The sequence below is a fragment of the Martes martes genome (assembly GCF_963455335.1).
Source record: "Martes martes genome assembly, chromosome: 11".
NCBI classification, from domain to species: Eukaryota; Metazoa; Chordata; class Mammalia; order Carnivora; family Mustelidae; genus Martes; species Martes martes.
The window spans coordinates 102,466,797-102,482,066 of NC_137899.1; the positions used below are offsets into that span (position 1 = coordinate 102,466,797).

General features: G+C 58.0%; 1 protein-coding gene across 1 annotated transcript in view; it reads right to left on the reverse strand.

Annotated features, from left to right (window-relative positions):
• SMARCD3 (SWI/SNF related BAF chromatin remodeling complex subunit D3) overlaps nt 1-12,877 on the reverse strand; it is a 29,009-nt gene extending 16,132 nt beyond the window's left edge. Inside the window, exons 1-2 of the mRNA XM_080818483.1 lie at nt 12,808-12,877; nt 10,876-11,015 (exon numbers count right to left, since the gene is read on the reverse strand). Of these exons, the coding sequence (XP_080674609.1) occupies nt 10,876-10,914 (39 nt within the window). The 5' untranslated portion in view covers nt 10,915-11,015; nt 12,808-12,877. The remainder of the gene's footprint in view (nt 1-10,875; nt 11,016-12,807) is intronic.
• Nucleotides 12,878-15,270: the final 2,393 nt, after the last annotated feature.

Consider the following 15,270-nt stretch of genomic DNA (forward strand, 5'->3'; position numbering starts at 1 on the left):
CCACCTCTCCTCTAGACATCCCCCACTTTCCCTCAGCCATTTGCTCCAAGTTACTTCTTGGGTCTTGTCATTCCAGCAGCTGCAGCCCCGCACCCCGAAATCAGCCTTAAGCACCCCACTCCGACCACCATCTCTTGTCCTTCCAGTGCCCTCTGTCCCATTCCCTGATCCCCAAAGCCTGTGACTCCCCTGGAACCTTCTGGTCCATTTCTCTGACTCACGGCCCTCATCACAACCACACCATTACGTATGATTCTTTTTTTTTTAAATTAGGATAAAACATACATAACATCAAATTCACCATTTCACCTCCTTTGCATATCCTCTTGAGTCTCTTACTTAAGAGTCAAATCCAGCTTCACCAACTCCTGCCCTGTACTTGGCACCTGAACATGCCTGGAGAGACACACATAAGCCCCCTGACGGGGTCTCCCTGTCTAGGAGCACCCAGTTCTACTGGCCTCACCGGCTTCATGCTGCCCAGCTGTCGGGCTGTCCCTCCTCCAAGCACACCCTTTCCCGATGTGCTCCCTACTCGAGTTTCCACATCTGCTGCCCCTCCCCTCTCCCAGCTGCTGCCCTTGCTTCTCTCACTGTGCTGAGACACAGAAGCTTCCAAAGATCTCACCTAGCCTGGAGAACTCAGAGGACCTGACTTGGCCTAGGAAGGGTAGAGGTGAGCTGAGCCAAAGGCAGAAGGCCCCATCTGTGCGCAGGGGACCGCAGGTTTCTTGGGGGAAACAGGGCCCAAAGTGTGTGTCATCAAGAGGAGATGATCTTCGAGGCTGGTCTGTGATCAAGGATCTCACAGTCAAAGCCAGGCTCAGCCTCTCCCGTGTCCCCACACAGCACACCCTTTCCTCCTGGGCTCACAGAGCTGTGGCACTGGCCGAGAAGCCTCTTAAAGACTCATTGGGGAGGAGGCAATAGGGAGCAGACGGAGGACGATGGTCTCGGGACCTGCTAGGTGCACAGCCCCTGGTTCCACCATCTTTTGTAAATAACGCCAGCCGGCGCCCCGCCGACAATAAGTCCCCTCCCCGGAGCCCTTCAGCTAGCCCTGACCCCTGCCCTTGCTCCCAGATCTGGGCTTTTGCTTTGGCCATTGCAACCTAGTCTGTCTTAGGACAGGGCTGTGACAATGAGGCTTTAACTCCCTACCCATCTCTCCAGTTCTTCTGGGGACCTGTCCTCCCCCAGGTCCTGAACCCTCTGCCCCGGGTAGGGTCTCTGCAGGCACCACAGTGTGATGACTCTGAGCTTAGACTCCAGAACAGGACTTCTCAGCCTTAGCACCACTGACACCTGGGCCTGGATAATTCTTTATTGCGGGGGCTGTCTCACATAGCCTGCGATGTTGGTACCATCCCCAGCATCTACCCAGGAAATTTGACCAGCACGCCCCACCCTCCTCCCCCATCCTCCAGTGTGACAAACAAAAATATCTCCCAGCGTTGTCCTTTGTCCCTGGAGGATGCCATTGCCCTGGGTGGAGGACCACTGATCTAGCGTCTCACGGTCCCGGGTTCACACTCCGCTCCCACCTTTGCACAAGTCCCTTCACCAGTCCGAGCCTCGTCTCCCCTGTTCTTAAGACAGGAAGCCCTACACGTGACTCACAGGTAGATGTGAGGCTTAGCGCGAAGTCGTGCACGTGCAGAACTGGGGACAGGGCCTGCCACGGAGAAGACACTTAGTCCTCGCCACGATTAGTAGCTCCTGGATGCTGAGCCCTTCTGACCCTGCGGGTGTGGCTCTCACTGCCCTGCCTTATCTCTGGGTCTGATCCTACTGCCCAACAGTCCCCACCTAGGAGGCGGGTGAAAACGGAGCGTTCAGGGCCCCACCACGGCGGGACCATCCCAGATACCGCAAGGGCACCTCTGAGGGCTCCGCCGGGCAGTTATTCCCAGTGGCTAATTCTGGTGACTCTGGGAGCCCATGCAGAGCCTGCATTCTACCCCAACTGCTGGAAGCTTCCTTGAGCTCACTGATATGCAGGACGGGTCCTCCGGGGGAAGCTCATGTGTGCGGCCCAGAAACGTGGTAAGGACTGCAGGAAAGGTTGGGGGGGGGCATTCAGATGTCACCGAAAGCACCAAGGCCCACGACTCACACCTAAGGATCCATCAGGGCAACCACTGGGCCAGGAGGAGCTGAGGCTCAGAAGCTGGGGCTGAGGCATCTGGAGGAGAAGCTGGGCCTCCCCCTGCACCTGTCCCCTTCCTCCTCTGCTGTCCTGCCACACGTTTAGTGAGCACCTATTGTGTGACCGCTCAGTGCCAAGTGCTGCTGGCTCCGCGCGACCCCACGTGGGGAAAGCTACAGCCGGGTGAGGGGCTGGTGTTCCAGAGGCCAAGAGACAGAGAGGACCGCGGTCTTTCCTGTGGTGCGCATGAGCCTGGGTCACCTCCCAGACGTTCTGGTTGCCTAGAGCTTATCTTCTCGCTCCTCCATGAGACAGGGCTCAGATCCCAAAGGCCACTGTCACAGTCCACCTGGCACAGGTGGAATTGTGTCTACCCCCCACCCCGAACTCGTTTGGTGAAGTCCCAAACCCCCTCCCTCGGAACGTGTTCTTACTTGGAGATGGGGTCTTTACAAAGGTAATGCAATTAAAATGAGGTCAGTAGGGTGACCCTAATCCAATATGACCAGTGTCCTAGGACAGGGGAAATTTAGGACACAGGGACAGAGGGAAGATGTGTGACTGGGGGAAGACAGCCGTCAGCAAGTCAAGGAGCAAGGCCTGGGGCAGATCTGCCCTCACAAGGAACCTCAGAAGGAACCCAGCCCGCTGCCGACACCTTATCCTCCAGCAGCCTGCCTCCGGAAAATACGTTTCCAGGCTTGAAGCCCCCCAGCCAGCTCCTTTGCTAAGGAAGCCCTAGAAGACTCACCCACCTCCCAACACTGCCTTCCCTCCTCCTGTGTCGGTCTTCGTATAACCGACCCGCCCGTCCCAGCGCCACCCGCCTGTCCCCTTGCATCCCCTGGTCTGCCTGGGACCACCAAAAGCATGGTGCTGACAACAATGCGCTTATGAGCACAAGGCAGGGCCCGGCCGGGGGCCAGACCTCCTGAATTTGAGTCTTTCTGCCACCACCGACTGACGGGAATACAAAAGGGCCACGTTGTATCAACCTCTCTCCACCTCAGTCTGTTTATCTGTAAAATGGGTACAGCAGGAATCAGCCCATTATCCCAGCTTGGGATCCCGTGAGTCTCAGTGCGGCTATCTGATATATTTGCCATCCTTTCCAGCTGTGAGTCATTCATAGATCCATGAGCACGACCTTCTCCCTTCATCCAGGTTCATGCTGACCGTACCGGAAAAGGACAGACAGACAAAGCCCTCTCTCCAGACAGTCTACAACCTTTGGGCTGAGTCTTCAATTGGCAGCAAATTCACTCAATGGTAGTAACAGGCAGTGATGAGCTGGAGTGTCACGTTGGGAGTTTAAAATCAGCCGTGGTAGGAGTATTTATACCAGAGAAATTGGCAAATAATACAAATCAGATTTCAGCTCCCCCTTCCCACCCTGTCAAGAGCCAGTTGTTAAATATTTACCCGCACATTCACCCACGTTCATGTGTCACGCTCAAGATATTGGGAGAGACTTTGTCAAACACCTCCAAATTCACACGTACATCTTCACGGAGCCTTCATAGCCTACCAAACAGTGCAGTATGCATTATTTAATTCGGTTCTTTGAACATCCCCAGAAATTAAAGGGCTGAATATCACTATACCCACTATACCCATTTTAAAGATGAGGAACACGAGGTTAATGATTGTCTCAGAGCCAGACAGGGAACTAGTGTCAAAGGCGGGGCTCAGACCACTGTGTTCGGATCTCAACTGTTGCTGCTATTTTCGGCTTGACATTGAACTGTGCCCCTGCCCCCTCCCCCCACCGCCCAGTCCCCACTGTTGATTGTCAAAAGTGCCCTGAATTCTGTCACCTGCCACTGTTCTGGGTTTAACATTCAATCTTTGAGGGGGATTCTGCAACTGAGGGGTTCTACCTCCAGCCTTTCCTGTTAGTAGAATATCACTGGGATCCCTGTTTCCACCTGGGGGAGGACCCTCAAATTTTTGACAAGACTCTCTGTGCTCTGTTTAAAGTTCACCGATGACAAGAGACTGCTTAAAGTGACCCCAACTCAATGCAGTCTTTCTCAGCCTGGGCTCCAGTGATGCTGGGGACCCTCGAGCTCTCCAGGCTAGCAGCGCTGACTTAGGGCTCTGGGCCGAGGGCTAGAAGAGGAGACCGGTGGGGGGTGACGGCATTAGAGGAGCCCAAGGAGGAAGCTGCAAAGCTGAAAGGTTTGGCGTAGCCCACACAGTGTCTTTCTCAAACACTTTTTTTAAAATCCTAAAGGGGCACCTGGGTGGCTCAGTCGTTAAGCATCTGCCTTTGGCTCAGGTCATGATCCCTGGGTCTTGGGATGGAGCCCCGTAGAGGGAAGCCTGCTTTTCCTCTCCCACTCCCCCTGCTTGTGTTTCCTCTCTCACTCTGTCTCTCTCTGTCAAATAAATAAATAAAATCTTAAAAAAAAAAAAAAGAACCCAAAACTTTAAAATCTTAAGCATTGAGAGATTTCACCAGAAAAGCCAAATTTCCAGAATCTCTTAAAAAAACTGGAAATCTGGCAACAAGCCCACTGATATACTTGGAAACAATCAGATGGAATTGGGGAGGGGCTGTCCCTTTTCAAAGTGGCAGGACTTCTCCAATTTACCACCCCACCCCCCATTTTGGGGTTGCAAACTCTAAAGCCGTAGGCACCCAGCAATGAATGTAAATGAGTGGTGTGAGCTTTAAGCACCGGGACAACTAGCCTTTGACCTTGGGTCTAGGTGCTGGGGTACCAGGGCTGGCTGCTTTGTCTCTTTGAGGGCCCATCTGGTCTGGGTCGCCGCACACCTCTGGGGGCTGGATGTGGTACACAGACCCCAACTGGGCCTCTTGCACTAACCACTGGGAAGTTACTGAACCTCGCTGTTTCAGTTGCTCCTCTTGAAAATGATGATGATAATACTAGCATTTCCCTCATCATTTCGGGGTGAGGATAAATCAGCTAAACCATGACAGGTTCTTAAAACAGTTCCTAAAACTTGCAATAAGCTCAGTCAACACTGGTTGCCATCCTTCCGCCCAGAGCCTGCTTGGCTCTTCTCCATCCCGTGGGAGTTGCTGTGGAGTCTCGGGGGACGGCTGAGGAAGGGCGAGGGCTGGACTGTTGGGGGTGGGGCGGGGGAGTCCGGACAGTGGGGGGCTCTAGCTAACCACCCAACTCTGCATCTGAGTTCAAGACGTGGGAGCAGGGAGAGTGGAGTTCTCAGCTGAGGGGACGAATGGCTCAGGGGCTGCTCACTTGACTCCAGGCCTGTATGCTCCCCCAGCGTAAGGGCGGTGAGAATGGAAACTGGGCCTGGAACCAGGGAGGACCCTGTTACAGGGTCTGCGGATGACACACGGACGCCGAGCACCACATTTTAACCCACAGGCCAACAAGGGGCACTCTGGCATTCACCACGTGCTGGGTGTGGAACTGAGTGCTCAGTATTTAGCATCCCTGTGGATCTTTCCAGAAGGGGTATCAAGACCCACCTTACACAGGGGACACTGAAGCTCAGAGAACTACATGCCTCTTCCCACATCTGCCTAGCTGTTAAGGGGCACAGCCCACCTTCCAGCGGAGCCCGGGGAGCCCCAAAGCCTGTCTGCTGGCACCAGGCAGCCCCCCCCCACCTCCGGCTCTCCCAGTGGGCACCAAGGGCGAGAGCAGCCTGCCCAGGCCTCCAGGTGAGGAACGTCTGAGGAAGCCAGACCCGAATGTTCCCGAGAGCAGACCCAGGGAGTGTGGACAACCGCCTCCCAGTGTCCAGAGGCAGTCAGATGTCATGGAGGCAGAAAGTGGGTTTATTCTCTAGAACTCCAACGGGCCAGAGCAGGGTCACAGGAAGTTAGACTCTCCTCACCGTAAGAACAACGGACGGGGCGCCCGGACGGCTCAGTCGGGAAAGCCTCCCACTCTCGGTTTCAGCTCAGGTCACGATCCCAGGGTCAGAGCGGCGAGCAGGGGGGGGATCAAGCCCCGTGTCAGGCTCTGTGCTCGGTGGGGAGTCTGCCTGACAGTCTCTCTCTCGCCCACGGCCCCTCCCACCTCCCCTCCCCCAGGCATGCTCTCTTTTTCCGCTCCCGAAAATAAATAAATAAATCTTTAAAACAAAACAAAACAAACAACTAAATTTTGTTTAGGAGCGCCTGTGAACAGGGGAATAGGTCCTTTTGGAAAGGGAACTGCTGCCCAGGCACGGGCCAAGGGCAACTCCGGTGTCCGCAGGCCAAGGTGGGGAGGAAGAAAGGCCCACCCTTGGGTTGTGGGGTGTAGAGAGGGCAGGGTCAACCGTACAGAGGGATCTCGGGGTCCTCTTTTTTTTTTTTCTTCCCTGTAGAGAGAGAGAGCCCGCAAGCAAGAGAGCAGGGAAGGAGCAGAGAGAGAGGGACAGAGAGAATCCCGAGTCGGCTCCACACCCAGCATAGAACCCAACGTGGGGCTCAATCTCGCAACCCTGAGATCGTGATCCAAAGCAAAATCGAGCGTCGGACTCTTAACTGACTGACTGAGCCACCCAGGTGCCCCTCAGGGTCCTCTTAAGTTCAGCTGTCAGAGGCACCTCCCGCCCGCCCTACCCCCTCCTCATTCATACATGAAATATTTTTCTGAATTGTGCTGAACAAGACAGATGCCGTCTGTGCCTTTAAGGAGCACTACAACGAAATCTTTACATTTTGGGTACACGCTATAAGCTATAAGTAGGTGGGAGTTCATACCCCATCAGGGTGGGAGAAAGTGTCCCTGGAAGAAGGGGCATTTGAGTCGACACTTGAAGGATGGGCAGACTTAGGCAGGTGAAGGGAGCTGGAAGCGTGTTGCAGGCCAAGGGAACAGCATGCGGGAAAGCCCCGAATGAGGACAGGCACTTGAAGCCCGAGAGGAAACGGAAGACAGAAGAGATCAGGTCTGTGTTGCAGGAAGCCTGGTGGGCGGGGGGGGGGGGGGCGGTGTTGGCGGTGAGGAGGGGCCCAGACTGAGAGCGGGGCACCACTCAGTGGCCACCTCCGTGGTCCAGGCAGGAGACAACAGCGGCATTACTGAGACTTAAGCGGATGGAACGGAGATGTGTCTAGGAAATCAAATCAAAGCAAAGGAAGACGGGATCGTTCCAGTGGAGAGAGAAGGAATCGGGAGGGTCAAATGGGCCTGAGCTTCTGCGTGGCTGTCAGCACTGTGGCCAGCCCCAGCGCCACCAGGGAGGGGACCCCGTGCTCTTGTCATCATGTGTTCACGGGGAGCCCTCTACTCTGCTCCTCCCGAGAGAAGACTCTGGACTAATCCCGCCACCTCTCCCATCCCTTGGGAGGGTCTCTCTGCCTGAGGAGGTGGCGCAGGCGGGGGTGGGGGTCTGACATTTATTGGACAAGTGCTTCTCCTAGTTCGGGGGTAGTGACTTCACGGCTGCCCCCTGCAGCCTGCCCTTCCCTTTGGGTTGCATCTGTTGGCAGGAGGGAGCCCATCTCTACCTGATCCCACACCCCAGACAAGCAAACCCAAGTTAGGGTGTAGGGTCGCCTGCTACATCCCAGCTTCACGCTCAAGCTTCTTTCTCCAGCCCCGCTGGCCCTGCATTGAAGCTGGTATGTCCCTGACACGAGGGCCCACTTCTTAGCGGGCTCCCCGCCTAAGATGGAAGGCGAGTGGCCCGACCCGCCCTCTACCCAGACTCGCTGCTGGCCATGGCGCTCATGGGCGAGGTCTCTATGTTCCTACGAGGATATTACCCTTCCCCAGGAATGTGACTCTACTTCGTCCCCAATTTTAAATAGACCTTCCTGCTGCCTGACAGTTCTCAAAACTATGGTAAATACGAGCTTGTAGGGTGCTTCCTGAGACAGGCCGTGTCTTCCTCTAGTCCTTCTAACTTACGTCTTGGCATTGACCATGATCAGCGACATTGCCGTGGCTGCACACTATTGCGTGGATCTTTCCCTTGGCCTAGGAAACCTGCGCGTAGCTCTGCCACCCAGTGTCCCCCTCACGTCATCACACAGGAAACCCTTCTCGGGGTCACAGGGCCCGAAATCACAGTGTCTCTGAGCAAACGCTCTGGCGTCCTGGGCAGTGTGAATGACATGTGCGCCCCGTTTTTCTCACTGCAGAAGGGGTCTTGGGACCTCAGGCTTGTGGTTTGTGCACTAATGTTATTCTTGGCTCCCACATATATCCCGTCCCCTGTATTCCCAGTGCCCTGACTTCCTCACTACAGGTGTCTCTGCAAAGTGCCTCTGACCCTTTCTGGAGAGAGCTGGAGCCCAGGCATGTTTTCCTGCATCTTCTTGTCTCTGCCTCCCTCCCCTCCCCACAGTACGCTGCTCCTCGCTCCAGGCCCCAGAATGTTCTTCGGTCTGGAAGGAAGGCTGACACGGGAGATGATCCAAGTTTGTAAATTCCAGGAAAGGCGTGAGCGGGACACATGCTCCTAAGACACATGCTCAGATTTCCTGGAAGTTTAGGTAACCAAGAAATTGGTTTCACGGCCTGGGAAGCCGGTCAGGAGGTGGGCCAGGCTGAAGTGAGCAACTAGTCTCCCGCAGGGTCTTCGCAAGTGACCAATGCTCTGCGCAGCCCTCGCCAACCCGGACACCGCGGCCACAGCCCCGGCCTCCCCCGGAGTCGCTCAGCCGCGTGCCCACCCGCAGCGGGCGGCCGCCTCCGGCGCGGTCACCGCAAGGGCTCAGAATCCAGCGGAGCCTGCGGGCCCTTCACTCGTCCCCCGCGTCTGCAACTCAGCCTTCTCTCGTGACACCTCCTGACACCGCCTCCCGGGACCCCCCTCCTGGTGACACCTTCAGCTCATTACCTCCACCACTTAACGCTCCCTAATAACGAGCTCTCACTCGCAATCACACTGCCGGCGCCGGGCGAAGACAGCCTCCAGCTGCTGCACGCCTGGGCCCGCGCCCACCGCGCTGTCTAGACGCGAGCACGGGGCCTGTCAGCATCCAAATGACAGCACGTGCCCCAGCCGCCAAGCGTCAAAGCCGGCTCCATGCCGGGGACTGCACACGCTGAATGAAGCCCAATTTCATGTTAATGCGGCTCCAGAACAAAATGCCAGGAGCTTCCTCCAGCACCTCCCCTCTTGCCCCCCTCACATGGGGAGGCCCCCGGGGGTGTCAGGACCGACCCTCCATTCACCTTGTGACCAGGTGTCGTCAGGATGTACCCAAAGCCCTCAGAGCCTCCAAGCCCCCCCGCAAGGCTCCCCACCCCTGCTGCCCATCCTTTGGGGGTGATCGCCTCCTTCAGGCACGGTCTGGATCAACCCTGGCCACCGACCTCCTGCTGCTTGGGAGCTGGCTTAGGGCTCAGCTCAATGCACCCCAAATCAGCGGTGACTCACAAGGACTCGCCATGTGGGGGAGCCCTGGCTCTAGGGTACCCCCTGGGGACCCCCGCTGCTCCACAAGTCTCCACCCTGAGACACCCGAGGACTTGCGAGAACTTTCGAGTTGCCCAGAAAGTACACCGGCTTGCACCTTTTGTTTAGGACTCTGCATTAAAAAACCAACCCCTGCAAGTTGGGGAGCCTGTCCATGCTTAAGCCGAGGCAGTGGTCAGGTCGTGGGGAAGAGGCAGGACCTTTGTTCGCGGCCTTGACTCTGTTCCCCCAGCGGCCAGCACCAGGTGACAGCCCGGGCTCCCCCAGCTGCCCAGGTGGAAGAGAGTTCGTCTGCTCTTTCTGAGGAAGCAGAAGCTGGGAGAGCCACCGTCATTTCACCCGGCCCCTGCCCCCTGAAAGCCCACTGCAGGCTGCCCCCCCCTTCGGGGCCTTTCCCCTCCTCAGAGCCCTGGGGCCTGAATGGTCCACTGGGCGCTCCCCATGGGCTTCGGGTCCTGAGGGCAGGGACTAAGTTCCCCCAGCACCCAGCCTGTCGCAGGAGACTCCCACTAGTGACGTGGCCAGGATGACACATGGGGCTGGGCAGGCCTCAGACCCGGCTCCTGCCCTTCCCCACAGCCGAACGGGGCTCTGAGGCAGGCAGCCTTTCCACCCGGGCCCTCGGTGCTTCCTTCGGGACCAGGGGCGCCGACGTGGTACTAGCCTGGCCGCACTCCTCGTACTTTGCCAAGAGGAGGCCCAGGAAAGTCCAGCTCACATGTGATGGGCCTGGAGCACCTCTGAGTCGGAGGCCTGCCTGGGGGCAGCACCAGGCTGACCCCACCCGAGGCCACGTGACAGGCTGCCACCACCTCCCCTTCCCGTGGAGAACAAACCCCTGCCTGGGTTCTGGAAGGATTTTAGAAGTTTGCCAAAGCAGGTCTGGGGTTAGGTTTCCGGAGCCCAAGTTGTGCTGGGCATCAGCGGGGTCCCCCCGGCCAGCAGCGAGCATGTGTGGACACACGCAGGTGAGGATGGGGGAGGTGTGTGTCTGTGTGTCTGCGAATGGGAGGAAATGAAATAACCCAGAGCCCCAGGCCCTTTTCACCTGACCCAAAAACTGGTTATCAGGCCCACCGGGTTCCCGGCTCTGAGCGGCTTTGATAGGCAGGACCCAGGGAGCCAGGAGGAGACGGGCCCTCAGGAGAGGCTGTGCAAGGGTGGAAGGAGATGTCAGCAGGGTCTGGGGGGGTGGCCCCAGCGGTGGGAGGGGATGGGAAGAAGCAGTGTCACAGGTCTGCCTTGGGCAGGGCAGAAATGCCCAGAGGGGGCCTTTGGGTATGACCAGAGGCCAAGAGCCAGCACCTCTCAGTGGGGTCCCAGGGCTCCTGCTACTGGGTTTGGGGGGGGGCAGCGCCTACCTGTACCACGGCGGGTGGGTGCTGAAGGCCTGGAGTCATAGGTGACGGGGTCCTGCAGCGGGGGAGTCATCCAGTGCCCCCTCGTGCCCGGGCCCAGAGCCCACTGCGCCTGCAGCACCAAGGGCCATTGTGAGGAGAATCTGAAAGGAGAGGGCAGTGGGAGGGGAGGGCCAGACCCTGAGCCCCAAAGGCAGAGTCCAGATGGACTTCCCAGGGCTGGTGAGGAAGCGTGAGGGGGTCGGCCGGGTGGACCACGCTCTGTGACAAGGAGGTCTGAGAAAGCAAACAGGAGATGCGTGGAAAGGGACCAGGATGGAGGGGACAGGCAAGGGCCAGCGAGGGCTCGTGGGGAGGTCGGGGCGGGAGCAGTATGAGAGCAGGAAGCAGTCAGCGCAGACCAGGTCTTGAGGGACTGAGCTAGAAGGACAGAGCAGAGAACCCAGGCAAGACCTGGGGCTGGCAGGGGAGGCAAGGTTTGGGGACTTGGTGATACTCGGAGGAGGGGAGGAGCTCGGCCTCAGAGGCACTGGGCATGACCATCAGGCCCAGACGGGACCTGGATGGCTCGTGGAGCCCGGAAGGGACATCCGAGGGAATCCCGGGGCGGCAGGCACCTGGAGTAGGCCTGTTCTCAATCCGCCCACAATGCTCAGGCCCCCCCACCCCTCGCTGTCCCTCCCTGCGGTTTCAGCCCTCCCGCAGCAGCCCCAAGGCCACCGGCTGGCCTCAGGACCCAACTTGTGAACTCAAGTCCTTGAGCAGGTGGAGTGTGGGGGGTGAGGAAAACGCGTCGCTACAGGTATGGGGTGGGGGCGGCTGAGAGTGGTTCAGGGTCACACGTAGGCGGTGTTGGCCAGGAGGCTACTCAGATAAGTGTGAGGGGGCGGGGCCAGCAATGAGAGGAGGAAGATGCTAATGGAGAGAGGTTACCAGCCCCCAGCGGGGGGGGGGGGGGTGCCCTGCAGGAAGGCTGAGGACAGAGGGACAACCTGAATGGGAGAGAGGTGTCCAGGCAGGGGAGAGGAGGGGAGGTGCCAGGCAGAGGGAAGGAGGGGAGGTGCCAGGCAGGGGAGAGGAGGGGAGATGCCAGGCAGGGGAGTGGGTAGGAGGGAGAGGATGCCAGGCAGGAGCAGGATGGGAACATGCTAGGCAGGGAGGGGTGGCAGGCGAGGGGGAGGAGTAGGTGCAAGGCGATTGGGGAGGAGGGAAGGTGCCAGACATGAGGGAGGAGAGGAAGGTACCAGGCGGAGGAGTGCCAGGCAGAGGGAAGGAGGGGAAATGCAGGTGGAGGGGGGAGGACGGGAAGGTACCAGGTAGGGGAAGGAAGGAAAGATGCCAGGCAGAGATGAGAAGGGGGAGGCATCAGAGAGGAGGTAAGATGGGAGTTTGGCAGTCATGGAAGGGGTGCAAGAAAGGGGGTAGGGGGAAGCGAGAACCAGGCTGAGGGTGGGGGAGGTGCCAGGCAGGGGGAGGAAGAGAGTGAGGAGAGGGGGGAGAGATCAGGAGAGGAGGAGGGGACGGAGATGCCAGGCGGCGGTGGGGGGGGTGCCAGGTAATGGGAAGTGCCAGGTAAGAGGAAGGTGCCAGGAAGGGGTGAGAAGGAAGATGCCAGGCAGGGGGGAGACCAGAGAGATGCCAGGCAGGGAGGAGAGCCCGGAGAGGCCAGGGGGGGCGGAGGGGGATGTCAGACGGGGGGAGATGCCAGACAGGGGGGAGGAGGATGCCAGGCAGGGAGGAGAAGGGATGCCAGGCAGGCGGGAGCAGAGGAGATACCAGGCAGGGGGGAGGAGGGATGCCAGGCAGGGGAAGGAGGGATGATGCCAACAGAGGCAGGACGGGTACTGCCAGGCAGGGAAGGCGGGGGCGCGGGCGCAGCGCGGCCGGGCGGCGTCTCCGAAAGGGCCTGGGGGCCGCGCAGCGCGGGTCGCTCACCTGCTCCCCCGGGACCCCGGCCCCGGAGCACGGCCGCCCGCTCCCCGCTCGGCGCTCGGCTCGGCCCGGCGCCTGCGCCGCTGCAGCCCGGAGCGGGGGAGGCGCAGGGAGCGTCTGCAAAGAGCGAGGAGCTTAATAATGAGTTAGGGATCAGAGCAGGCAGCGTCGCCCATCCATCCGTATGTGCGATCACCACGTTGGGAGCATCGCCACCCGCCCTGGCCAAGTCCATTGTGATCCTCGGCCCGTGCATATATGATCCTCAGGTCTGTAGGGGCCCCTAGGCGCCCACTGATCCACACAGACCGTCGGAGCATCCTAAGTGACGGAAGACAGTACCTGCTCTCAAGTCCACACGCGCACACATACACATTAGCACATAAACGGGGGCGGGGAGGGGGTGTCGGTTCCACTCCAGGTTCAGAGCCAGGCACTGACTGATGACCCCTCCTCCTACCTTTACGCACTAGCCCTTGCCCCACATCCAGTCACAGGAGCCAACCCTGGCACTCCATGGGGTCTCCCAGGAGTCACCCTCGAAGCACCAGCAGCAGCTAGCACAGTACCTGGCATTTGGTAGGGGGTCAGCTCTTACCTGCTGAAAGGGATGAGTCTCAGAGAGCCTTAGGCAAGGTCCAGAGCTAGTGGGAGCCCCTGCAGGGAGGAGCCAGCAATTGAGGACTTTGGGGGCAGAGTCCTGGCAGCCCTGAGGTGGAGCTGTGATAGAGACCCGGGTCGGCGGGGTCCTGCCCCCTCAGATTCTGCCTCTGCCCTGGATGCCTAGCCCAGCCCCATCTAGGCCACTCCCTTGCATTGCAGGCATTTGGGGTTCATGGGCTCCAAGTGCTGCCTGGGCCTCTGCTGCTCCTGACATGAGCTGACTTGGAGGTTTTTCCACCTCCGCTGTGTTTTTTTTTTCCTGGTCATTATGTTTTACTTAATTTTTTTTCTAATTGTGTTAAACTACACAGAACACAAAATTCACCATCTTCGCCACTTTTCAGTATATGGGTCAACGCTGTTTAGTGTATTTACCTTGTGCAAGCCACGGCCAGAGCTCTTTCATCTTGGAAACCTGAAACTCCGCCCATTAAACAATTCTCCCCCCCCCCCCACCCCAGACCTTGGGCACTGTCGTTCTACTTTCTGTTTCTATGAATTTGATTACTCTTGGTACCTCATATGAATACATTCATACGCATTTGCCCTTTTGTGACTGGTTTATTTCACCGGACAGCACGTCCTCGTGCATGCCGCCCCCGGTGTCAGCACTGCCTTCCTCTTCAGGCGGAATGAGCTTCTATTGCATGGATGGATACAACCTATGGATGGGTGTCAACCACATTTCGTTCATCCATTCGTTTCTCCAGGGACAATTGGGTAATGTTGCTTACACCCCCTTTGAAACAGGTTGCCATTAAACCAGACAGAAACACACTCCCGCGCAGCCCTGGGAAGACATACTCGCCTCCCAGCCCCTTTCAGCACCTGTCATCCTATTTTCAGGACCCTTCCCCAGAGGACAGCAGACCTTTGGCTACTCAGCAGACCCACTGTGGCCTTTCTACCCAAATTTGCTTATGTAATGCACTAGATCAAATGTATTTGTGTGTTCTTTCTAGTGAAGGGCCCCCGGGGTCCCCGCTAACAGTTCCATGCTGTCTTTCCTAGGAACATTTATCCCCTAACAAGGGACTCTTGGAGATGCAGGGAAAGGACAGGTGCAGTGGATATTTTGAGGCAGGGAAGGATTTGCTCAGTGACCTGGGGGGCAGGGAGCATGGAAAGCAACGTGGATAATGGGTTCTGAAGGGGCTTGAAAGACCTCCCATGACCCAGTCCTTGGTGTTGAGGTTAGTGCTGGAAACTTCACTCCTGTGGGCAGAGGAGTCTGTTCAGAGGTGGTACACGCCCTCCTGTCTCTCCCCCCCACCCCGCCCCAAAAGCCCTCTCCCCTCCTACCACCAGTTATTAACTTGGCGCAACAAGCCCTTCTATGGGACAAGTAGCTCGTTCTGAAAGTGAGGCAACGTGACCGGGTTCCTACACGAGGGTGTGTGTGTTGGGGGGGCTGGTCATCAGAGGAGGCCCCCAAGGGAGAACAGGCAGGCAGGACACAAGGAGAGGCGGCCTCAAGTGGGCCGGCTGAGTGCTGGCCTAGGCCTGGCTAGAGGGGACACGCAGGCAGCCAGCTGGGCAGTCCTGCCTCTTCTTACCCTGTGCCCACACCCTGCGGCCCCCCTTTTTCCTCCTCCCACTCACAGTCTGTCCATCAGGGACAAAGTTATCAAAGGTTAAGCCCCTGGCTGTTCTTTACGACTTCCCAGGTAGGTGGGGCTGCATGTCTCTATCTCAGTATTAATACTTTCTTTTTAGGTCACTGATCCCTTGTCCGTCTTTCCTTCTGGACTGGGAGCTCCAGGAGGGTGGGTCTGGGGGTTGTCGGGGTAGCACAAGCCCGGT